At 41.0% G+C, this 23,781-nt stretch overlaps 1 protein-coding gene and 1 long non-coding RNA gene across 3 annotated transcripts; both read left to right on the top strand.

Moving 5' to 3' along the window:
- Positions 1 to 4,380: 4,380 nt before the first annotated feature.
- Positions 4,381 to 6,200, top strand: LOC110908353 (fructose-bisphosphate aldolase 6, cytosolic). The gene is made up of 3 exons (XM_022153281.2): positions 4,381 to 4,612; positions 4,882 to 5,109; positions 5,198 to 6,200. Exons 1-3 carry the CDS (start codon positions 4,585 to 4,587, stop codon positions 6,013 to 6,015), a joined length of 1,074 nt encoding a protein of 357 aa, XP_022008973.1. The 5' UTR covers positions 4,381 to 4,584; the 3' UTR covers positions 6,016 to 6,200.
- Positions 6,201 to 9,003: 2,803 nt separating this feature from the next.
- LOC110905439 lies at positions 9,004 to 22,370 on the top strand. 2 transcript variants are annotated; one of them, XR_004879151.1, is made up of 5 exons: positions 9,004 to 9,136; positions 21,385 to 21,497; positions 21,571 to 21,684; positions 21,892 to 22,003; positions 22,237 to 22,370. It is a non-coding gene; the product is annotated as an uncharacterized LOC110905439 (long non-coding RNA). The 2 variants fall into 2 exon arrangements; XR_002573118.2 differs by lacking the exon at positions 22,237 to 22,370 and having other exon boundaries at positions 21,892 to 22,159.
- Positions 22,371 to 23,781: the final 1,411 nt, after the last annotated feature.

Here is a 23,781-nt window from a genome sequence, read left to right as displayed (position 1 = left end):
TCACTTCGGTATCACGGTTAGTGTCTATCATTGTTAGTTGCTAAAATCTTGATGACGTGATTGTATGAGAAACTAGGATTTCATTGGTTAGATCATAAGTCTAGAACGTGTGGTTGGATATGATATTAAACTATGATAGACTTGATGATTAGAAATCTTTGGATTAACAAACTGATGATTTGTTCGATTAGTATGATGATTCACAGGATAAATTGTTAGTTAAGATTTGTATGATGAGTAGGAACTGTTATGTTTTGAATGGGATTGAAAGGTTGATGATTGTTCATAATTAAGGTACATGATCATGATTAAAAGGCATTGTTTGATCTGAATTGGAAACTGTCAAATCTGTTGGCAACTCTTATGACTAAGAACAAGGAATTGTAACCGTCTGTTGAAGCGACGAAGAAAGACTCCTTGCGAAGAACATAACTCGACAAAGAACTTGGTCCTTCGTTGATTGGCTGTTGACGAAAAACTAAGGTTCTTCGCCACCATCACTCCTTGACGAAACATGGTTCTTCGGATGAGGGTTCTTCGCCATGAGAGCATCCCACGAAGAATTGATTCTTCGTGGAGATGCTGCAAGTGAACAATTGGACAGAACAGTTTATGATGTTTGTGATAATGGATATTTGTGTTGCATGACAATAATGTTGATTAGGAATGAGAAACTTGATGTGACTTGTGTGAGTAACCAATTCATATGTTACTAGTTATTATGTGATATGCACATGGGATGTGGTCTTAAATGAGAATTGAATACGTTCTGCGTGATGTACGGTAATCTTTGTGATGAATGCAATCTGTGAAAAACTACGTGACTTAATGGTTTATGAAACTGATTATTATGGTAATCACGATAGCGTTTGGGTTGACCAACTTGGACGGGTAACTTAAGATACCGAGCAAAACTAAGGTGAGTTCACTTCTCTTGAGCATGCGTCCCAGTGGGTGGGACAATTAGTGGGTATTCCTGAGAGGAATAAGTCTTTTGGGTAAAAATTGGAATGTTAGATAATACACTCATTTCCTATCACATTAAGTCCCATCTTATACCGAATAGTTACTTGAGAGGTAACGGGGTGTTAGTTGATAGCGCTAGTAGGCTTGGCAACCTCACACTGTACCTGAGAGGACGAGCATGAACCAATGACCGTAATCATGACCAATGCTTAGATAGGGGGCATTGGGGACGGGCAAAACAATGTGGAAGCCATCTTATACGGTACCCGAGTTATTATCAACATTATTATCAATGAACTGAACTAAACACTTGGTAACTAACGTTTTCGTAAAACTATGAACTCACCAGCGTTGTCTGATATACTTGTTGCATGCTCGCAGGTCGTTAGGTACTATGGACAAGGAACTTGCTATCTGGGAGTGCTGGAGTGGTCATGGGTCGCACTGCTTGGATATGCATGACTTGTTTACTGATTTCACATACATTTGGTTTTGAAACGTTTAAACAATGATTTACTATTTGCTTCCGCTGAACATATTAAACTTGCATTACGTTTATGAACGTTTTATCATTATAAATGGAAACTTTGTTTAATATCTTGATATTGGTTCAATGTGATTAGTGGCTAGATCCTGGTACGTCACACACCTAGCGGGGTTTTCCGCAGGAGGTATTTTGGGGGTGTGACAGTTTACTTGTTAGACATGCACTGTGAGTATACTCGAACTCTTTTTTGCTTAACGCACTAATGGGTGTTACATACGTTCTCTATAAAAAAACACAACACATAACGCTTAACACTTTTATACACGCTAACCGATCCCGCATGTAATACGTGATTAGTTGAATGCTTGTTACTATGCTAACACAGTGATTACTTGCCCGACCGCCTTTAGCAATGATAGTACTATAGTTTGGATTCAGCACCTGTTTGTTCAGGGGTTGCTAAGGATCACATACTTTACTTCACATGTTCGCTTCGGTGAACATGTGTCGCGCATACTATACTCGCAGTCATGTGGTTAGGATGTATCATTGTTGACAGTTACTTGATTCACCCGTTACGTGTTACATGCTGGTTATGCGTAAACGCTTTTTATATTATATCTATGTAAACTTGTGTACTCACCTTTACATTATTGTATTGACTTTATTTTAACGTATGTGACAGGTTGATGGATCATTTGTTGCAATTGGATAGGAAGTCTAGAAACCCACAATAAAAATCTAGGTTGTCGGATCATGTTTTGTTTAAGAGACTAGTTATCTGTTATGACTGTTTGTTGAAATATTTGTTTGTTAGTATGGGATAATGAACCTTTTAAATATTGTCACTAAATAGTTGTTATGGATTCTCTTGAGCAATCTGATTCGCCTAGTGTCGCGCCCCGATGATTCCGCCATCAGTTGGGGTGTGACAGAGCGTGTGTTGAATACTGTATAGATTAGATACGAACACACGACTGAAGTGCGAATGCGAACGGTGCTGAAGTGTCACTTCGTACGAAGCTAACTCACTTCATACAAAGTCAATACTCAGTTCGCACGAGGTGAGTCGTTGTCTATACATAGTGTTGTATGTTCGTCATTTTGTAAGTTTTGGTGTTCCCGGAGGGGAAACGCTGGCGAAATTTCGCTAGCTTAACAAGATGTATACTCTTTCGGTATGAATGAATGAAGCTTCTGCATATTCTGTTTCTACTCTTTTCTTAATAACATTCTACCGAATTAGTGATATTATACCCAAACTTCCATCTAGAACAGCCGGATCCTGGACTTTCAACAATACCCTAAGTAGTTATGCCTAACACAATATAGCCTGTACAGTGAATATGTGCAACCGGATTTTCTCGAGTAGCACACGGTCATGGCGAACTAGCCGTGCGGTTTAGGATCATCGGGCCAAATAGTACTATCTACAATCGTCCAAATAGTTAATCACTTGTGTACGTGGGGATTTTTAGTGAGTTAGATATACATCTCAAATAATTCATATCAAAATAATGTTCATGTGCGTACGTGTACAAAACGACATGTATAAAAAACAAAACAAATGTAAGATTTGAAAAAAAAAGAAACATCCAAATAAAAAGTTTGCAAAAGATCGTTCTTTTTTTCAAAAAATTTTTAGAATGGTGTATTGCTTTTTCAAATCTTCTATTTCTCTTGCAAATCTTCTATTTCTTTGAACCGTTTGTTTATTCAAAATTCGTTATTTTTTTAACATTTTGTTTATTAAATTCGTGTGTTTTTTAGTTCCTTACACATGTTAACTTATTTTTTTAATGTTTTGCTTTTTTATAAACATCATTTTTTAATCTTCGTTTTTTATACCACTTGTTCGTTTAAAATCGATCATTTTTAATTTTTTTCGATTTTTGAAATCGTTCATTTTCTGAAGTTCTTTTTCCCTAATGGCTATAACTAAACTGAATACAAAGTTTAAAAATAAACGATTTCATAAACGGTTTTAAAGGAATGGTTACGCTTTTAAAAATTAACGACTTATAATAACGAATTGTTAAAAAGGTTAAAAAAATGATTTTAAAAAGAACGGTAGAAAATGAATAGTTTAAAAAAACTTTAAAAGACAATCAACTTAAAAAAGAATAATTTTAATAAACAAGCGGTCTAAAAATCAATAATTTTAAAAACGATAGACTATTTAAAAAAAGGTTAAAAAACAAATGGTTTTAGAAATGTCGTTATAAAAAACAAACGTTTAATGAAAAGACATATTTATTTGTAAATATACAATATATTTTGTTAAATAATAATCGTTAAAATAAAGTAAAAATAAAAAAAAACTTGAGTAACTGCATTAATAATCTCTTAAATATTAAAAGAACTTTTTAATTATAAAAAACATCCCCTAAGGTATATAAATATCTAATTACCTAATTACCTCTACACATAACTGCATAAAAAGTAACAAAGTTAATGTAAAGGACTAAAATTGTTATAAGATATAACGTGAGAGTTTGATGTGTTAAAAGATTTTTTTATGAATTGAAATGATTAAATAGAGTAAACCGCAAACAAAGCCAAAATAGTAACTAACTCTTGATACTAATGAGGTAGTGGTGAAGTAGTTGGGAAAAAACTTAGTGTTCCTAGGTTCGACTCTCACTCTCTCCATTATTTTCTACGGTATCCAGGTGAAGGGCAAATACGGGTGGCGTCGGTTTGTCTTGATGAGGCGAGGTTTTACAGATTATTTCACTGTCATGCCTTCGGGCGGGGGGAGGTCGGGTTTCGACGCATCTAGGAGAGACAAGGGGCTAACGACGGTCGAGTAGTCGACTTTGAACATAACACCCAGTGTCACGATGATTGATATGTCGTTTCTTGCCGTTAAAAAAAAAGTAATTAACTCTTGATGAAAAAAAGGGTGTAGAGTTTCTAGTGGGTAACAAATCGGAGGGAGAGGCCGGTGAAAACCGCCTTTGAAAGCGGTTTTAGAAAACAACTAACAAGAACGTGGAGAAAAAGAAAACAAGCGAGAATTCCGATCCCCAGTCCACCTCTTTATTTTTTATTATATAAACCCTTAACCCTACTACACCTTCTCGTATCATTTCCTCTCAATTGAATTTTCTTTTTCAACCAAACCAACCATGTCTTGCTACAAGGGAAAGTACGCTGGTATAATTTTCTCTCTATCTTCAAGTATTAATTAATTCCTGTTTGTTTCCGATTCGATCTGTACTTTTCGCATTTTTATGTTGTAATCTGTCAAAGTTCCTTTGTTGATTCGGATGATTGATCTGACTGACTGGAGGTAAGTTGTTTAAATGCTCTGTTGTTGCTTAGTGTTTCCATCGAAAAGTTTTGCTCTTTGATTTTGCCGCGGGTGGATTCCAGATCCATATTACTTACTATGTATTATTATTCGTTTAATGATTGTTGATCAGATGAGCTTATTGCGAATGCTACCTACATTGGTACGCCTGGGAAGGGTATTCTTGCTGCTGATGAGTCAACGGGCACTATAGGAAAGCGTCTTTCCAGCATCAATGTTGAAAATGTGGAGTCAAACAGGAGAGCTCTCCGTGAGCTTCTCTTCTGCACTCCTGGTGCCCTCCAATACCTCAGTGGAATCATTCTCTTTGAGGAAACTCTTTACCAAAAGACTGCCGATGGTAACTAAACTAACAAATCATCATTTGTTACCCTGTTTGTTTGTTTAATCATCATCTCATCTTATAATTGTAATTGTAATTGTCTTAGGTAAGCTCTTTGTTGATGTCATGAAGGAGGCTAATGTGCTCCCAGGTATCAAAGTCGACAAGGGTACAGTCGAGCTAGCCGGAACCAACGGTGAGACCACCACCCAAGGTCTAGACGGTCTTGCCCAGCGATGTGCCAAGTACTATGAAGCAGGTGCGAGGTTCGCCAAGTGGCGTGCCGTCCTAAAGATCGGCCCAAACGAGCCATCTCAGCTAGCTATCAATGAAAATGCCAACGGCTTGGCTCGATATGCCATCATATGCCAAGAGAACGGGCTCGTCCCCATTGTCGAGCCTGAGATCCTTGTTGACGGACCCCATGACATCAACAAGTGTGCTGATGTAACCGAACGAGTTCTAGCTGCGTGCTACAAGGCTCTTAACGACCACCACGTCCTTCTTGAGGGTACCCTTTTGAAACCCAACATGGTCACTCCTGGATCCGACTCCAACAAGGTTGCACCTCAAGTGGTGGCCGAGTACACCGTCCGTGCCCTCCAACGAACCATGCCTGCAGCGGTCCCAGCAGTGGTGTTCTTGTCAGGGGGTCAAAGTGAGGAGGAAGCCACGGTGCACCTGAATGCTATCAACCAGTACCAGGGTAAGAAGCCGTGGAGCTTAACCTTCTCGTTCGGGCGCGCCCTGCAACAGAGCACCCTCAAGGCATGGGGCGGGAAAGAAGAGAATGTGAACAAGGCTCAGGAGGCGTTCCTTACTCGGTGCAAGGCCAACTCTGAGGCCACACTTGGGAAGTACCAGGGCGGTGCTGCAGTTGAGGGTGCTACTGAGAGCCTTCATGTTAAGGACTACAAGTACTAATTTCTTTCAAACTATGGGGAATGTTTACTTTTGTGTTTGTTTAGTAGCTAGCTATCAATGGCTAAAAATAAGCCTGAGAACATCAGGTACTGACTGGTTTGAGGTTGATGTTGTCCTGACCAGTTTTGAAACTTTTTTGTTTTCTTCTATTCTATGATCAATATATCTTCTTGTTCATTATGATTTTTGGATTGGGTTAATATGATGTATGAGTTGGTAAAAAGTTTCAAACTTCAACAACACTCGACTTAGTTGATTGCTTTAAACTTAAATTTTCTTTTATTCAATGAAGTTTTTTTTTTTTTTTTTTTTTTTTCACTTTGGCATATAATACCTAAAATAAGCTAGTCGTCGTAGCAGACGATTTGATTAGCCAAATATCTCAACAATAACTCATTTCGACCCAAAACCTATACGTCGCGTCAAAAGTTTATAAAAACTTGTTTTTTCACCGGCGCATTGCGGCCGCCGTGTGTTGTGGCTGAATGCATTTGAATTCGAAACTTTATTAAAAACAGAGAAGCTAAACCGTTAAATGGATCAAAAACATTTAAGATAAAATTAAGGTGTTATAAACATGGGCTTATGATGTGTAATATAGTGTGATGTATTATTTTGTATAGTTTAAGTTTGTATCTTAAAAACCCTAATTTGGGGGGGGGGGGGGGGGATTTCTGACCCAAATGCATATACATGGGTCAGTTTGGGCTTCAATGTCATAAATAATAGGTCCAACGGGTCATTTTAAAACAAGGGAAATATGTTCCACGGGTCAGTTAGGGTTTAGAAGTAAAAAGAAATGGGTGGAACGGGTTAGTTGGGGTTGTTGTGGCTAATTTCCTAGAACCCATGGTTGTTATGGGTAATTGGGTGATTGAATCGAACAGTCAACCGATGAACTATATGTGTTTAATGTTTATTAGAAGAGAGTGAGGGGGAAGCAAAGTTGAAGATTTGATAGGTTACTAGTTAGTGTTTCAGGATTTGTATAAACTTTTTTAGACAGAGTATTGTAAAGAGGGTATGTATAGCTTGTGGCGAAAGGTTATTTGGTCCATTCATAATACTAAGAGAACGTGGAATTTCATTCCGGTAAGAATTTCTCAACCGGTCCGTGGAAACAAGTGGCAAACATCCATACGGATTTAAGCTCGTTGGGTATAAATCTGGTGGAACTTTTTCGAGATTATGTAGCAGACAGGAGTGGCTTAAGGTTTTGGCTTGATTGCAGGGCTTTGGACATTCCTCTAGCAGTCCAGTTTCCAGCTCTGTTTGGGCTGGAATAGATCAAATCAACCACGGTTGCAAGCCGGGTGTCTTGGGCGTGGGGCGGGTGTGGCGTGAATTTTCAGTGGAGAAGGCAGCCGTGTGGGTATGTCGAAGAACTAGAACTGGATTCATTTCTGGTTGTGATTAGATCAGCTAGTGTGCGTCGAGGCGAAGACTAATGGTCCTGCCTTTTAGAATCAACTGAGTCGTTTACTGTTGTTACATTGCTACACGAGACTATGAGTGGCACACCAAAATGGAAGAAGGCACTCTACTCGGTTATGCTCGTGATGATATGGTGCACGACAAAATTTGGCGAGTGGTTTATAGTTTGATATAAACCTTTTCTAGTCATTTTTCGTTGTATCGGTGTAAGCATGGCCTCAGCTAGCACCTAGCTGGTTTGAGGTTTTTTTTGCTTGTTTTGGTGTGTTTTGAGACGGCTTTGTTTGTTAAAAAAAAAAACCTGTTGCAGTTATAATATTCGCACATTATGAGTTGGTCTGTTATGATTTGATTGGACTTTGATCCTATATATGTGTATTTGATGTTCTAGACAGTGATTTCCATGTTTGATTGTGGTAATTTGTTGGTTGATTATTTTGGATTTTACCTAATTGTTCAACATTGAGGTTCTTGAATCTTTATCCTTGTTGATAGAAGAAGAACAATTAAATAATGTGAGCTAGCAAGCTTTATAGATGAACCTTCACAGCAACAAAGGTATATGTATTACATCCAACTATATGGTTGCACGCATGCCTTTGTTGATGTATAATTTTATATGCTTCAGTTGGGTTTTATATATTATTCCAATTTTGAGCTATGAACCAAATCTACCCCTTTTTTTTAATTGACTTGCCCCCTTGATGTACGATTTTTTCTTTTTCTAAAATAACATTATTTTAACTGGCCCGAAACCCGTTCTGACCCGAACCTGTTTCGACCCGAACCAAAACAACCATTTTTTTAATTGACTCGTTTCGACCCGAACCCGTTTTGACCCATGACCCCACTCGACCCGACCCGTTTGCCAGGTCTACCTAATTATAAAACTAAATGAAAATTATCCTAATATTTGTAGTCATCGTATATTAATTAAATATGTTTTCAAAAATTAAGTCACAAAAGCTGAGGCTTATCTTCCAGAATTGTTTCAGGCATGTTACATATTCACAAATACCTATTTCCACCCGTAGATATATCATAGAAAAACTCACTTTTGATTCATATTTCATCCACATTTTGAAGCTTTGGTTTGTTACCATCTACCCCTTTTTCTCTCTCTACCATTTTCATCATATTCACCAACAGGCTCTGTTCTCCCCGTCTCTTTATCAGCAGCCACGATCTCTCTTCATCCTCTTCAAAGGTGATAAATTTCGATGTCGACTCATAGTAGTTTAGTTGGGACAGGCATCTTAGGCGATCATGAATGATCGGATGAAGCGAAGATGGTGATCTCTGTCAAGCTTGTCAGAAACTTACAAAGGAGTGAAGTAAAAAACAAAAGGTAGAAAGTCAATCTAAGAGCATTCACATCCAATCCACTATCTCAACCCCTACCTCTAAAATTTAAAAAAAGCTTCTAAATATTCACTCCATCCTATCCCCTATTTCATGTCTCTAACCCTAAATTCTAAAAAGAATGTACAGTAACTTTTCACATATGAAAAGCTACTGTAGCCCCCCATCTTCAACCATATCATAATTTCCCGCCCTCTCGTTCTTTTCCTTTCCCGTGGCAATGGCAGAACCAAGAGAGTGGATGTGAATGCTCTAAATACTTCCCCACTCAGATGCTTTTCACCGCTCAAACCCAATCGGCATCGCTCTTTCTTCGTAATTTTTGGTTCATTTTTTTCTCCTTCTCTCTGTGTTTTTGTATAATGTATTTTGATGAAGTAGGGTTGGATTTGTAGTCGTGGATGATTGACTTCATGTTTATTTCTTTAGTAACTTTGTTGCTATTTGGGGGGTTTGGGTTTGAGATTTTTGAACAGGTTGAGTAAAATGGAAAACCCTGGTTTTTGTGTGTGTTCATCAACTGCAGCTGAAAACAGTGAAGAATAGATGCTAGATGGTGACCATTTGATTATTCAACTCTACTTATTAAGATTTGATGCTAACTGTAACACCCCGTGTTTTCGAATGTCAAAGTCAAAGTCAAAGTCAAAGTCCAAGTCAACTTTGACTTTCTTTGACTGTAAATAGTCTATTTACAGTTTTATTTGTATTATGTGGAGTAAGTGTTGTAATCAGGAAGAACCGAGGCAATCGAATGTTTTATCTACGCGAACCGATTTACGACTGTGAATAGTAGGAAGTAACAATGCGATAAAGTTAACCAATCTATAATCAAACCGATCTAACCACCATCGAACTCGAATCTCGAATTATGCAAACTTTGGTTGTTGTATACGTGTGTGTGTGCCTTATGTGTTACCTGTGCGTGTTTATTTTATGTTTGGTGTGTTACTCAAATGAATCAATCGAAACCCGAAACGAAACTCGAAACTCAAATCGAATACAATCGAACTCGAACTACGACGAATGGTAACGTTGGGATAAGGTGAATTATAGGTGATTGTATGTTAGATATAGTAGTTGGGACTGAAAGTAATTTGAATAGGAAACTCTATCGTACTCGATCGAAACCGAAATATCAAAAATCGTCGCCCGAAACCTCGAACCAGGCTGTTGATCGATCAGGCTATCCGCCGATCGAACAGCCCAGCCGATCGAACAGGCTGTTCGATCGAGCAGGCTGTCCGATCGGGGAAGCCTGGCCGATCGGCCAGCCCTTTCCTCTTTTGGAGCCTATAAATAGGGCTGTCATTGTCACTCTTTACCACTTTTGGAAAGTTCTGACCGACCAGCTCGTGCTCCTCCTCTTTCCTCAGATTTCTTACGATTTCGGTAAGTTTCCAACCTAAATCTTGTACTTTCTTAATCAAAACATGCTCCTACACCTTTCTATCTTTCAAATCTTGATTTCTAACCGTGAAATCATCAAGATCTAAGCATTCTAGGATGATGTCATCATGGTGTTCTTCAAGAACATCATGTTTTGGCCTCAATCCACCATGAATAACTCGGATCTAACCGATTTCCACATAAACAAGTCAAGATCTATCAGAGATCTAAACATTTGCATGATGTAAAGGATTGAAAGGAGGATTTCCAACTTTCCTTCAACTCTTTTACACTCAATGCCTTCAAACCGGTAGAAACGGAGCCTGAGCCAACTCACTAATCATTCCAATGGTTGTGTGATTCAAGATTCGGGTTCTACCTACGAGGTTCACCGACTTCGGGCTAAATGTTAGACTGACGTTCCGAACCGTTCATCGACCGGACTTGGGTGATTCCTGTCCGAGCAGGAGAAACAAGTAAGAACGAAAGTGTCATAGTTCAACTCGTTGTCAAACTACCTCAATATAACTTCAAATAATCAGAACAGCCAAGTGTTAGACGAACAGGCCGACCAGGTCAGGATGTTGACCGAACGGTTAGGCTGTTCGAACGAACAGCCCAACCGGTCGGACATGTCAGCCGATCGACCAGGCCAGCTGATCGGCTAGCATGTGGCCCCACACTTTAACACATTCATGAAGTATGGTATCGAACGAGGTGATGTTCGATCGAACGAGCTGTTTGGTAACATTATTCATCGGATCATGAGATACTATGCTTCAACACTTAATCGACTTTCAACTCGTTCGATGCATTGGGGTGCCACCCGATCGAACATGCTATCAGAACGAACAGGCTGTTCGATCGAATATGCTGCTCGATCGAGTGACAACCTGCTGAGGACTACTACTGAAGTTCCTAACCGATCGGTTAAGCCGACCGATCGAACAGACCGTTCGATCGATCGACCTGAAAGGTAAGAACACTTCAGTGTTCTCAAATGCTACAACAAAAACTTCAAAAGTTCAAACCATCCTACACAAACACATCCTACTCAAAGGAAGAAACAATCCACTCGAATAGTCCAACCGATCGAGCCTACCGGCCGATCGAGCAGGCTGTCCGAACGGATTGTCCAGCCGAACGAACAACCCACTCGATCGAACCTGCCGTTCGATCGACCAGGCTGTTCGACTCACTTACACTTGTTTCCATTATTCGCGTTATTTATCATTATGCTATCGAACTGTTCAGGCTAACCCTACTCTCAAGCGCTCCCTTCAATCCATCAATCAACCGCTGTGAGTATACTCGATCCCTTTTTGCTTTTAGCACTTTTGGGTGTTACATACGTTACTTATCAAAATCACTATCGAAAACACTACTCAGTTATTTGAACGCTAACCGATTCACATGTATTACGTGACTAAATGAATGCTTGTTGATTGTGTTTACACGTGGAATGCTGTCTACCTGCCTTAACGACGTAATACTATAGTTTGGACTCAGCACCCATTCACACGGGGGTTGTTAAGGACAATTACTTGCATGGATTACGGTGGTAATCATGTATTGCGAACCGTCTCGGACGGTCAACCCGCAGTCATTGGTATTGATAGACCCATGTCGATAATTAACATGCTTCGTTTTCCTCTGTGTACATGCTGGTTATGCGTAAACTATTCGAACTCTATATGCTATATCAAACTTGTATGCTCACCTTTACATTTATGTATTGACTATATTTTAACGTATGTGACAGGTGTTTAAGATGTTTGCTTGCTAGGGAAGCGAAGCTAGAATAAAGCCTTAGAGGCCCCCAACAAATAGTTGTCTGTCAGGAACAAGCAACTAGGGTATAGTTGTCTCTAGATCTTGTCAGACTGGGTCTTAAGAGCATTTGAACAATATTTATGTTTTGTATTAAATTAAATCTGAGTTGTCGGAACAGAATTACTTGTTTGAATGTTATTTGTAATAATGTATTTGTTTATTCGGGATACGGTATGGGACGTATCTTTAACTGGATTATATAGATAGTTGTTATGGAAACTTCTGGACAATTTGTTTCGCTCAGTGCCACGCCCCGATGATTCCGCCATCGGTTGGGGTGTGATAGATTGGTATCAGAGCCATAACTGTAGGGAATTAGGCAGGACACGACCTAGTCCAGGTCGTTGTCTTAGAGACCTAGACTATAGTTAGGAACCAACAGACCAAGCTTAGGTGCTAAACTCTATTATTCTTCGCTATCACTACACTCGAATTTTCAAGTAAAGTCAAGCGATTTAGCCGAGACTAGGTGTGAAAGCCGCAAACTCTCGACTAAATTGCTTGATCGATGCTGATTTTTATCCATATATCAATAAATTCCTTATTATTTTCGATAATGAATGAGGAGAATTATGCCAAATCAGGAGTGAAATCCATATTTTGATGAATAATCTCCTCGAATTTTACTAAAACAAGGAAGAAATTGCTAAGCCAGGGGCGAAACCCGAACCTTGGCAACTTGTTCCAACTTTTACTCATCCCACCAAAGCCTCGACAGACTCCAACAACCTGAACTCACGAGTATGACCTAAGGAATGCGTGTTGAATGCCTAAGAATCGAGGCAGAAGCACGAGCCTGAAAGTCGAAATGTGACGACAAGTCTAGTATTAATAGTCGAATCGCTTTGGGTAGTCGATGTCTAGTAGCCGCAGACAATCCAGTTCCCGATTTTCGTATTTTTGAGTCGGCAGTTGCGACTCTGATGTTTCATCAATTTTTATGTGTTTTATGTGTATTTACCTGTTTATGTGTTTAATTTTGATGTTCGCTCGATTTTTGCTATCACTTCGATCGACACACACGACTCGTATTGCTATTCTACCTCAAAACGCTAGCAAGTCGTTGTAATTCTAGACGATACCATAAGGCGATATATGTTGTACTATACTCGACATGCTATACAATTATACAAAACTACTCGATATACAATACGAGCGACACGCGAGCTTTGAACAATAGGTTTTTGTATTCTGACTGCTTCTGTGTTAAATATGTATGTGCTTCTGTGTTTATGTGTCTCTGTGCTCTACGTGCCTATGTGTTTCCGTGATTACGTAAATCTGTAGTTATGTGCCTACGTGGTTATGTGATGCGTGTTTCGACGTGTTTCTAAGCTTTAGTAAGTAGTAGACGTGTGAGGTGAGAATCGATTTGTTGTGTCTGAGACGTACGACGATGTCTGTTGCAGACCATGTCGTCATCTAGACACCGAACCCCACTTACCCGCCAAGAGAAGAGAGACAGGCGTCTCGCTGCTATCATCGCCAAGCAAGTGGCAAAAGCTGTGAGCGAGGTGTATGAAAACGTCAGCAAGTCGTCCGAAAAGTCGCGAACTGAAGCTCCAAAGGACATCAGCAAGACTGGCTTCAGCTTCAAGCAGTTTAAAGCATGCGGACCCAAAGAATTCACCGGAGAAGATGGCCCTACCGCCATGTTTCAATGGTTCGATTCAGTTGAAGTCACTCTGCGCTAAAGCGGCTGTCCTGAGAATCTCCGCACCCTCAATGCTACAGGCGTCTTCAAGTCCCGAGCTCTAGACTGGTGGACGGCCGAACGAAACAAGTGCGGAAATGATGCAGCTTATGAGCTGACTTGGGAGGAGTTAAAGGCAATTATGATGGACGAATTTTGCCCTCCCCATGAACACCAAAAGCTAGAGGACGAGTTTTGGAACATCAAGCAGAAGGATGGAGACAACGCTGCTTTAACTGCACGCTTTAAACAGCTCAGCATCATCTGTCCTGATCAGGTCAAGACGTCAGACATGGCCATCAAGAAGTATATTCGAGCTCTACCCGATTGTGTTGCCGATTTCGTTCATGCCGCCAAGCCATCATCGATTGAAGAGACTTATCTGCTAGCCGCTGAGATCAATGACAAGCGGGTAAAGTCTGGATTTTGGGATAAGCATACCAAGTCTCTGCACCAAGCCACCGCCACGTCAACCGTCGACACCACCATTGCTCAACCCTCCAAGTCGTCAAGAAGAAAGAAGAAGCACAACAACAACAGCTCCAGCAACAAGAACTGTGTTGTGACAGCAACTGCTGCCCCTCTGCAAGCCGTACCGGCTCAGCAGCAGTCTCACCATCGACAAGCTCCAGTGATCAATGCGCCGCCAGCTAAGCGCGCTTACACAGGTCCCCACCCGCTCTGCCCGACATGCTCATACCATCATCCGGTGGGAATCACCTGTCGTTTCTGCGCCCACTGCAATCTTTACGGGCATTTTACTGCGAACTGCCGCTATGGTCTCCGTCAAGCCCTAGTTCAAGCCGCCGCTCATCAAGCTCTACTTCCAGCCCCTCAAGGCCAACCTGCAGCTCAAGCACCCGCGGTCAATGCTTGAGTCTGCTTTTCATGTGGTGACCCTAACCACTTTGCAAACATGTGCCCGAACCGGGTTGTGAAGCAAGAACCCCAGCAGCAACAGCAGCAGCCTCAGCAGCAACAGCAAGCAGCCCGTGCCAGAACCTTTAACATCAATACCCGTCAAGCCCAGGCTGACAACAACGTGGTTAATGGTACGTTCCTTGTGAATGGTACTTATGCATCATGTTTGTTTGATACCGGAGCCGATAACTGCTTTGTGTCATTTGAATTCGAGAAGCTCCTTAGTCGTAAGCGTTCTTATCTCCCCTCGTCATTCAAAGTCGAAGTTGCTACTGGAAGGACCGTCGCTGTTAACTCTGTTCTCCGTGATTGTACCCTCGAGCTCAACAACCACCTCTTTCCTATCGACCTTATTCCAATGCAACTCGGAAGTTTTGACGTCATAGTAGGCATGGACTTTCTTCGCGAAAACCATGCCGAAGTTGTATGCTTCGAAAAGATGATTCGATTCTCGCTCGCGAATGGTGATTTATTGTGTGTGTACGGTGAAACAGCTTCGAAAGGTCTTACACTTATGTCATGCGTCCAAGTTAGCAAGGACCTCCGCAAGGAATACAACGCTTTCTTGGCCAACATTGTAGTAGCGGAGAAGGAAAAGAAAAAGAAGGTCGAAGTCAAAGACGTTCTAGTGGTTCGTGAATTTCCTCAGGTGTTCCCTGATGATCTTCCTGGACTACCTCCAAGTCGTGATATCGACTTTCGTATCGACCTTATTCGTGGAGCTAACCCGATTGCCAAAGCCCCTTATCGACTTGCGCCATCCGAAATGAGGGAACTCTCAAACCAACTCCAGGAGTTACTTGAAAAAGGCTTTATTCGCCCGAGCACCTCTCCTTGGGGCGCAGCAGTCCTTTTCGTTAAAAAGAAGGATGGGTCGTTCAGGATGTGCATCGACTATCGGGAGTTGAATAAGTTAACCATCAAGAACCGTTACCCTTTGCCTCGAATCGACGACTTATTTGATCAGCTGCAAGGTGCCAAGTGTTTCTCGAAGATCGATCTACGTTCAGGTTATCATCAGTTGCGCATACAAGAAGAAGATGTACCTAAAACAGCCTTTCGCACACGATACGACCACTATGAGTTCGTTGTTATGCCTTTTGGTCTAACCAACGCACCTGCGGTCTTTATGGATCTGATGAATCGCGTGTGTAAGCCTTATCTTGACCGTTTCGTCATTGTGTTCATCGGCGACGTCTTGATTTATTCCAAATCGAAAGCCGAACACGCGCAACATTTACGTTTGGTCCTCGAGTTACTCCAGGGGAACCAACTCTATGCCAAATTCTCCAAGTGCGAATTCTGGTTGGAGGAGGTTCAGTTTCTGGGTCACATTGTGAATAGTCAGGGTATCCACGTTGATCCCGCAAAGATTGAAGCAGTTAAAAGCTGGATTACGCCAAGGAACCCGTCTGAAGTCCGATCATTTCTTGGATTAGCGGGATATTACTGACGATTTATCGAAGGATTCTCCAAGATCGCTGTGCCGCTTACCGTTCTTACCCATAAAGACAGGTCTTTTGTTTGGGGAACTGAACAAGAGTCTGCTTTTCAAACCCTCAAGCGCAAGCTCTGCAATGCTCCCGTTCTCACGTTGCCGGACGGAAACAACGATTTCAATGTCTACTGTGATTCTTCTAACCTTGGTCTTGGCTGTGTCCTTATGCAACGAGACAAGGTTATAGCTTACGCATCTCGTCAGCTCAAAATCCACGAGAAGAACTATACAACCCCGATCTCGAGCTAGGCGCAATTGTTTTTGCATTGAAGATTTGGCGACACTACCTGTATGGTACCAAGTGTACGATCTTCACCGATTACAGGAGTTTACAACACATCTTTAACCCGAAAGAACTTAACATGCGTCAACGCCGATGGGTAGAACTTCTTAACGATCACCCAGGCAAGGCAAATGTTGTTGCCGACGCACTCAGCAGACGGAGTTATTTGCTTAGTATTCGCAATACCCAAGCCCAGCACAACCTCGAAGCTCTCATCCGCGAAGCCCAACATGCTTGCTTTAACGAACACACTTTGAAGAAGGAGAGAATCTACCATGATGGAACTCAGCTTGTAAGAAAAGCAGATGGGATTTTCTATTATCTGGACCGAATCTGGATCCCTAAGCGGACCGATTGGCGAAAGATTATAATGAACGAAGCCCACAAGTCCCGATACTCTATTCATCCCGGTGCCGATAAAATGTACCAGGACCTTCGTTACAAGTACTGGTGGCCGGGTATGAAACGGGATGTCGCTCTCTACGTTGGAGGTTGCCTGACTTGTGCAAGAGTCAAGGCTGAACATCAACGACCTTCCGGCTTACTCGAACAACCTCCAATCCCCATATGGAAGTGGGAGAGTATAGCTATGGATTTCATAACCAAACTTTCGCCCACGCCATCAGGTCACGACAGCATGTGGGTTATAGTAGATCGTCTGACCAAATCAGCCCACTTTCTGCCAATACGAGAAGACTACAAGGTAGAACGACTAGCCCAAATCTACACCGACGAGATCATTCGTAATCATGGTACGCCTCGTGACATCATTTCAGACCGTGACGCTCGGTTTACTTCGCGACTGTGGGAAACATTTCAAGCGGCCCTTGGTACGTCGCTTAGTCTGAGTACTGCATTCCATCCTCAAACTGACGGACAGACTGAAAGAACGATCCGTGCTCGTGAAGACATGCTCCGCGCGTGTGTTATAGATTTCGGTGGTAGTTGGAACAAACATCTGCCACTAGTCGAATTCTCGTACAACAACAGCTATCATGCCAGCATACAAATGGCACCATTCGAGGCCCTGTATGGAAGAAGATGTCGTTCGCCTATTGTGTGGCACGAGATCGGTCACTCGCAATTAACCGGTCCCGAGCTACTACAAGAAACGACTGACAAAATCCTCCAGATCCGCAACAACTTGGCAAAGGCCAGGGATAGACAGAAAAGTTACGCCGATAGAAGACGCAAGCCCCTTGAATTTGACGTTGGCGACTACGTACTCCTAAAGGTATCCCCTTGGAAGGGAGTAGTCAGATTCGGCAAGAAAGGGAAACTAGCCCCTCGATATGTTGGACCTTTTAAGATTCTAGAAAGGATCCGAAAAGTTGCCTACAAACTCGAACTACCGGAGGAGCTTAGTAATGTCCACCCGACTTTCCATGTGTCCAACCTCCGAAAATGCCTAGCTGACCATGATTTGATTGTACCCCTCGACGATCTTCAGGTCAATGAAACGCTACACTTCGTGGAAAAGTCTGTCGAAATCATGGATCGCCAAACCAAGCAACTCAGGAGCTCGCGCATCCCTATCGTGAAAGTCCAATGGGAAGGCAAACGAGGCGCGGAGTTTACTTGGGAACTCGAAAGCGACATGAAGGCCAAGTACCTGCAGTTGTTCAAATGAAGATCTGAAGCGTCAAATTGGTAATTCACGGTGCTGTGCAGCTTCGAGCCTAATTTCAGGACGAAATTCCCTAAACAAGGGGAGGCTGTAACACCCCGTGTTTTCGAATGTCAAAGTCAAAGTCCAAGTCAACTTTGACTTTCTTTGACTGTAAATAGTCTATTTACAGTTTTATTTGTATTATGTGGAGTAAGTGTTGTAATCAGGAAGACCGAGGCAATCGAATGTTTTATCTACGCGAACCGATTTACGACTGTGAATAGTAGGAAGTAACAATGCGATAAAGTGAACCAATCTATAATCAAACCGATCTAACCACCATCGAACTCGAATCTCGAATTATGCGAACTTTGGTTGTTGTATACGTGTGTGTGTGTGTGCCTTATGTGTTACCTGTGCGTGTTTATTTTATGTTTGGTGTGTTACTCAAACGAATCAATCGAAACCTGAAACAAAACTCGAAACTCAAATCGAATACAATCTAACTCGAACTACGATGAATGGTAACGTTGGGATAAGGTGAATTATAGGTGATTGTATGTTAGATATTGTAGTTGGGACTGAAAGTAATTTGAATTGGAAAATCTATCGTACTCGATCGAAACCGAAATATCGAAAATCGTCGCCCGAAACCTCAAACCAGGCTGTTGATCGATCAGGCTATCCGCCGATCGAATAGCCCAGCCGATCGAACAGGCTGTTCGATCGAGCAGGCTGTCCGATCGGGGAAGCCTGGCCGATCGGCCATCCCTTTCCTCTTTTGGAGCCTATAAATAGGGTTGTCATTGTCATTCTTTACCACTTTTGGAAAGTTCTGACCGACCAGCTCGTGCTCCTCCTCTTTCCTCAGATTTCTTCCGATTTCAGTAAGTTTCCAACCTAAATCTTGTACTTTCTTAATCAAAACATGCTCCTACACCTTTCTATCTTTCAAATCTTCATTTCTAACTGTGAAATCATCAAGATCTAAGCATTCTAGGATGATGTCATCATGGTGTTCTTCAAGAACATCATGTTTTGGCCTCAATCCACCATGAATAGCTCGGATCTAACCGATTTTCACATAACAAAGTTAAGATCTATCAGAGATCTAAACATTTGCTTGATGTAAAGGATTGAAAGGAGGATTTCCAACTTTCTTTCAACTCTTTTACACTCAATGCCTTCAAACCGGTAGAAACGGAGCCTGAGCCAACTCACTAATCATTCCAATGGTTGTGTGATTCAAGATTCGGGTTCTACCTACGAGGTTCACCGACTTCGGGCTAAACGTTAGACTGACGTTCCGAATCGTTCATCGACCGAACTTGGGTGATTCCTGTCCGAGCAGGAGAAACAAGTAAGAACGAAAGTGTCATAGTTCAACTCGTTGTCAAACTACCTCAATATAACGTCAAATAATCAGAACAGCCAATTGTTAGACGAACAGGCCGACCAGGTCAGGATGCTGACCGAACGGTTAGGCTGTTCGAACGAACAGCCCAACCGATCGGACATGTCAGCCGATCGACCAGGCCAGCCGATCGGCTAGCATGTGGCCCCACACTTTAACATATTCATGAACTATGGTATCGAACGAGGTGATGTTCGATCGAACGAGCTGTTTGGTAACATTACTCATCGTATCATGAGATACTATGCTTCAACACTTAATCGACTTTCAACTCGTTCGACGCATTGGGGTGCCACCCGATCAAACATGCTATCAGAACGAACAGGCTGTTCGATCGAATATGCTGCTCGATCGCGTGACAACCTGCTGAGGAATACTACTGAAGTTCCTAACCGATCGGTTAAGCCGACCGATCGAACAGACCGCTCGATCGATCGACCTGAAAGGTAAGAACACTTCAGTGTTCTCAAATGCTACAACAAAAACTTCAAAAGTTCAAACCAACCTACACAAACACATCTTACTCAAAGGAAGAAACAATCCACTCGAACAGTCCAACCGATCGAGCCTACTGGACGATCGAGCAGGATGTCCGAACGGATTGTCCAGCCGAACGAACAACCCACTCGATCGAACCTGCCGTTCGATCGACCAGGCTGTTCGACTCACTTACACTTGTTTCCATTATTCGCGTTATTCATCGTTATGCTATCGAACTGTTCAGGCTAACCCTACTCTCAAGCGCTCCCTTCAATCCATCAATCAACCGATGTGAGTATACTCGATCCCTTTTTGCTTTTAGCACTTTTGGGTGTTACATACGTTATTTATCAAAATCACTATCGAACACACTACTCAATTATTTGATCGCTAACCGATTAGCATGTATTACGTGACTAAATGAATGCTTGTTGATTGTGTTTACACGTGGAATGCTGTCTACCTGCCTTAACGACGTAGTACTATAGTTTGGACTCAGCACCCGTTCACACGGGGGTTGTTAAGGACAATTACTTGCATGGATTATGGTGGTAATCATGTATTGCGAACCGTCTCGGACGGTCAACCCGCAGTCATTGGTATCGATAGACCCATGTCGATAATTAACATGCTTCGTTTTCCTCTGTGTACGTGCTGGTTATGCGTAAACTATTCGAACTCTATATGCTATATCAAACTTGTATGCTCACCTTTACATTTATGTACTGACTGTATTTTAACGTATGTGACAGGTGTTTAAGATGTTTGCTTACTAGGGAAGCGAAGCTAGAATAAAGCCATAGAGGCCCCCAACAAATAGTTGTCTGTCAAGAACAAGCAACTAGGGTATAGTTGTCTGTAGATCTTGTCAGACTGGGTCTTAAGAGCATTTGAACAATATTTATGTTTTGTATTAAATTAAATCTGAGTTATCGGAACAGAATTACTTGTTTGGATGTTATTTGTAATAATGTATTTGTTTATTCAGGATACGGTATGGGACGTATCTTTAACTGGATTATATAGATAGTTGTTATGGAAACTTCTGGACAATCTGTTTCGCTCAGTGCCACGCCCCGATGATTCCGCCATCTGTTGGGGTGTGACACTAACCCCACCCGATTAAGCCGAAAATAAGAATCAAATTTTCATAAAAAGTAGTATAATTGTGAACTATCTGTTCTGTGTAGTTTCCCGGAATTAGTGTCATCTGAAAAACGGGCACTATTGTAGCGTTTTTTGCTAAAATAAACACGCTGTTTTTTTTTTCATTTTTTGCTGAAAAACTGGTCCAAAAAACCGGTAATAACTGATCCAAAAACCTGCAGAAACGCTGCTGCGTGCAGTGCTGAAAAAGACACAGAACGCTGGCTTTTTTTGACGTTTTTCACTGAAAAACCGACACTTTTTGGCGTTTATAACAGTTTTTGACTAATAACATGTATGATGACAGGTTGAGTTAATTGCACGTTTGATCAAATGGTTCGTACATTCTTTCGCAATTTGTTGAGATACCTATCTTCAGAAGATGATAGCGATGATGATCTTGATGAGGATACAACAAGGGTATATCTCTCTGTCTCTTTTTTTAATTCTAAGGTGGAATTACTTATTTACTCTTTTTTTGAATGCTATGTAGAGTGAAAGAGATCCCCGAATTGTTTATCGTTGGAAGGCCAGATGTGACAATTGTGGCGTTGGGCATATTGTCCTCTAAAGACTGGCATTTAAGTCCCTTGCAGAGACCCAACAGGTATCTGATCATAATAATTTCATTTCGTGAAATAATAATCTGGAAATGACATTTCGAACGTATTGTTCATATGTCAGCATTCATATATGTGTGACCCTTCAACATGTGCCTGTTGGTGATGAATTCCTCAATGATTTAAAGGATTCAGGGCAAAATGTAAGTCTCCAAATTTTCTTGTTTAGAAAACTTTTCATTTATTTGGATTAGGATCAAATACAAAGTGGATATTACTTGAGAAGGGTACCAAGTGCTTTTGGACCGTTGATTACACTATTTCAATGGTGAAGATTGAGCGGCAAGATCGTAATTAACAGTGAAGGTTAATGTTGATTTTTTGTTTTAAATCTAGCTGCAACGTTTTCCTTTTAAAGTTGTCCTGGCCTGACACATGAACGAACCGTGTGGTTACAATTGTGCGTCCTAACCATTACAACGTCACGTCTAAAACCACCTTTAATTTAACAGAAGCATCTACCCATCACATACAAAAATCACTCTGTACAAGAACCAGCTTCTATATATATTTCACTAAATTGTTCGTTATTTTTTTAGGTGAAAAAGAATCCCGGGCCAATAAGCAAAGGACTTGCGCCGATACATGGTGCGGTCGGGAAGATTCCGGATAGAGGTATGGTTAGTGAAATACTGGTAGACTACATGGGTAATGCATGCTAATATAATTCTTGGGGTGTTTGGATCCACTTATCTGTCAAAAGCTTCGAAGGAAAGGATAGTGCACATTGTGTGTTGATGATATGTAAATTGTTTTATACAAGTTTGTAGATGTACATGTAAAAGTAATTCAAATACCATCTATTTTTAACCCTGAATTTGCAAGTGCTGGTTGAATTGAAAATTTTGTTTTTTTACCATGGAAAGATTAGTTGGCTAAAAATGGAATTGGTCAGTATGGTTACATAGTGGGTGCAAATATCTTAATTGGTGGTGCATTTGATGGTGCATCCATGAACCCTGCAGTGTCCTTTGGCCCACCTGTGGTTAGCTGGACATGGACCAGCCAGCCACTGGGTGTATTGACTCGGTCCGTTTTTGGGTGCGGGTATAGCTGTGTTACGTTAATCTGCAATCTGCAATTTCGACGGAGATTTCGGATGAGTCAAAATAGTGGGTAGTTAAGATTGTAAATGAAAGAAAGAGAAAAAATTAATAAAAAAAGAATATAGAGATAAATATAAAGGATAGGATGTTGAGGGTTTTTTAAAATGGAAGGTAAATTTTAAAAAGTAGTGATTTTTTGTTAAATTATAGGGTTAAAGATAATGGAGTGGATGTGAATGCTCTAACACCGTTATCGATCAACCTTTAACTTACTGTTTCTCAGTTATGTTTGAAATTTAGAATTCTTCCATGAAAATACTACATACTTGTTTTAGAAATGTATTATCTAAATTCAATCAAAATACAATATTACTTGTTTTACAATTACTAATAAGAAAACTTAACATACACAATAATATTTTCATAATATTTTAGACAAATTTACGAAATTTATCATACTAATACTAGGTTGAAAGACTTTTTGATGTATTTTTCACAGGTTTAGATTTACAATGAAATCCCTATATATATAATTTCCACTAAAAATAACTATTTTTTATTTTTTCTTTTCAATTAAATATCATTTTTATGCCTTTATCATTACATTTTCTCTCTACCTCACTTATAACCATTTTTAAAAATATTAAAAAAATTATATAGTAATTATATAGTTTTCTCTCTCCAGAATTTTTTTTTCATATATTTACAGATGAACAATAACTTTCCCATATATTTTCTTTCTCATCTACTCACAACCACTCAAAAATACTACCAGTCATTCCTTATAATATAACTAAATCCTCTCATATATTTTAAGGGTTTCATTGCGAATGCTCTTATACAGTCAATATTAGACCGCGGGGTGTGGGCTTGGGTTGCCGGCGTGGCTAGCTAAGCAACGCCGCTTTAGCCACACCAGGCCAGTGTGGGTAGCGGCGTTGCCCCGCTGGCTTGGCTACGAAGCCTGGCGTGAGGTGGGGGAGCGGTGACGTGGCTTGCTGGGGTTGGCTATCAAAATCAGACCGTTTGGGCTAGTCG

The sequence above is a fragment of the Helianthus annuus genome, chromosome 14 (genome assembly GCF_002127325.2).
Source record: "Helianthus annuus cultivar XRQ/B chromosome 14, HanXRQr2.0-SUNRISE, whole genome shotgun sequence".
Taxonomy (NCBI): domain Eukaryota; kingdom Viridiplantae; phylum Streptophyta; class Magnoliopsida; order Asterales; family Asteraceae; genus Helianthus; species Helianthus annuus.
Note: the sequence above shows the minus strand (reverse complement) of the source record. Positions and strands in the feature narration are given on the sequence as shown.

What these genes read in the sequence shown, in the direction of transcription:
- LOC110908353 (XM_022153281.2), top strand. Translation starts at nt 4,585, where the DNA reads ATGTCTTGCTACAAGGGAAAGTACGCTG. An exon ending in CTACAAGGGAAAGTACGCTG is followed by an intron (nt 4,613 to 4,881) that starts GTATAATTTTCT and finishes ATTGTTGATCAG; the next exon opens with ATGAGCTTATTGCGAATGCT. An exon ending in TTACCAAAAGACTGCCGATG is followed by an intron (nt 5,110 to 5,197) that starts GTAACTAAACTA and finishes TAATTGTCTTAG; the next exon opens with GTAAGCTCTTTGTTGATGTC.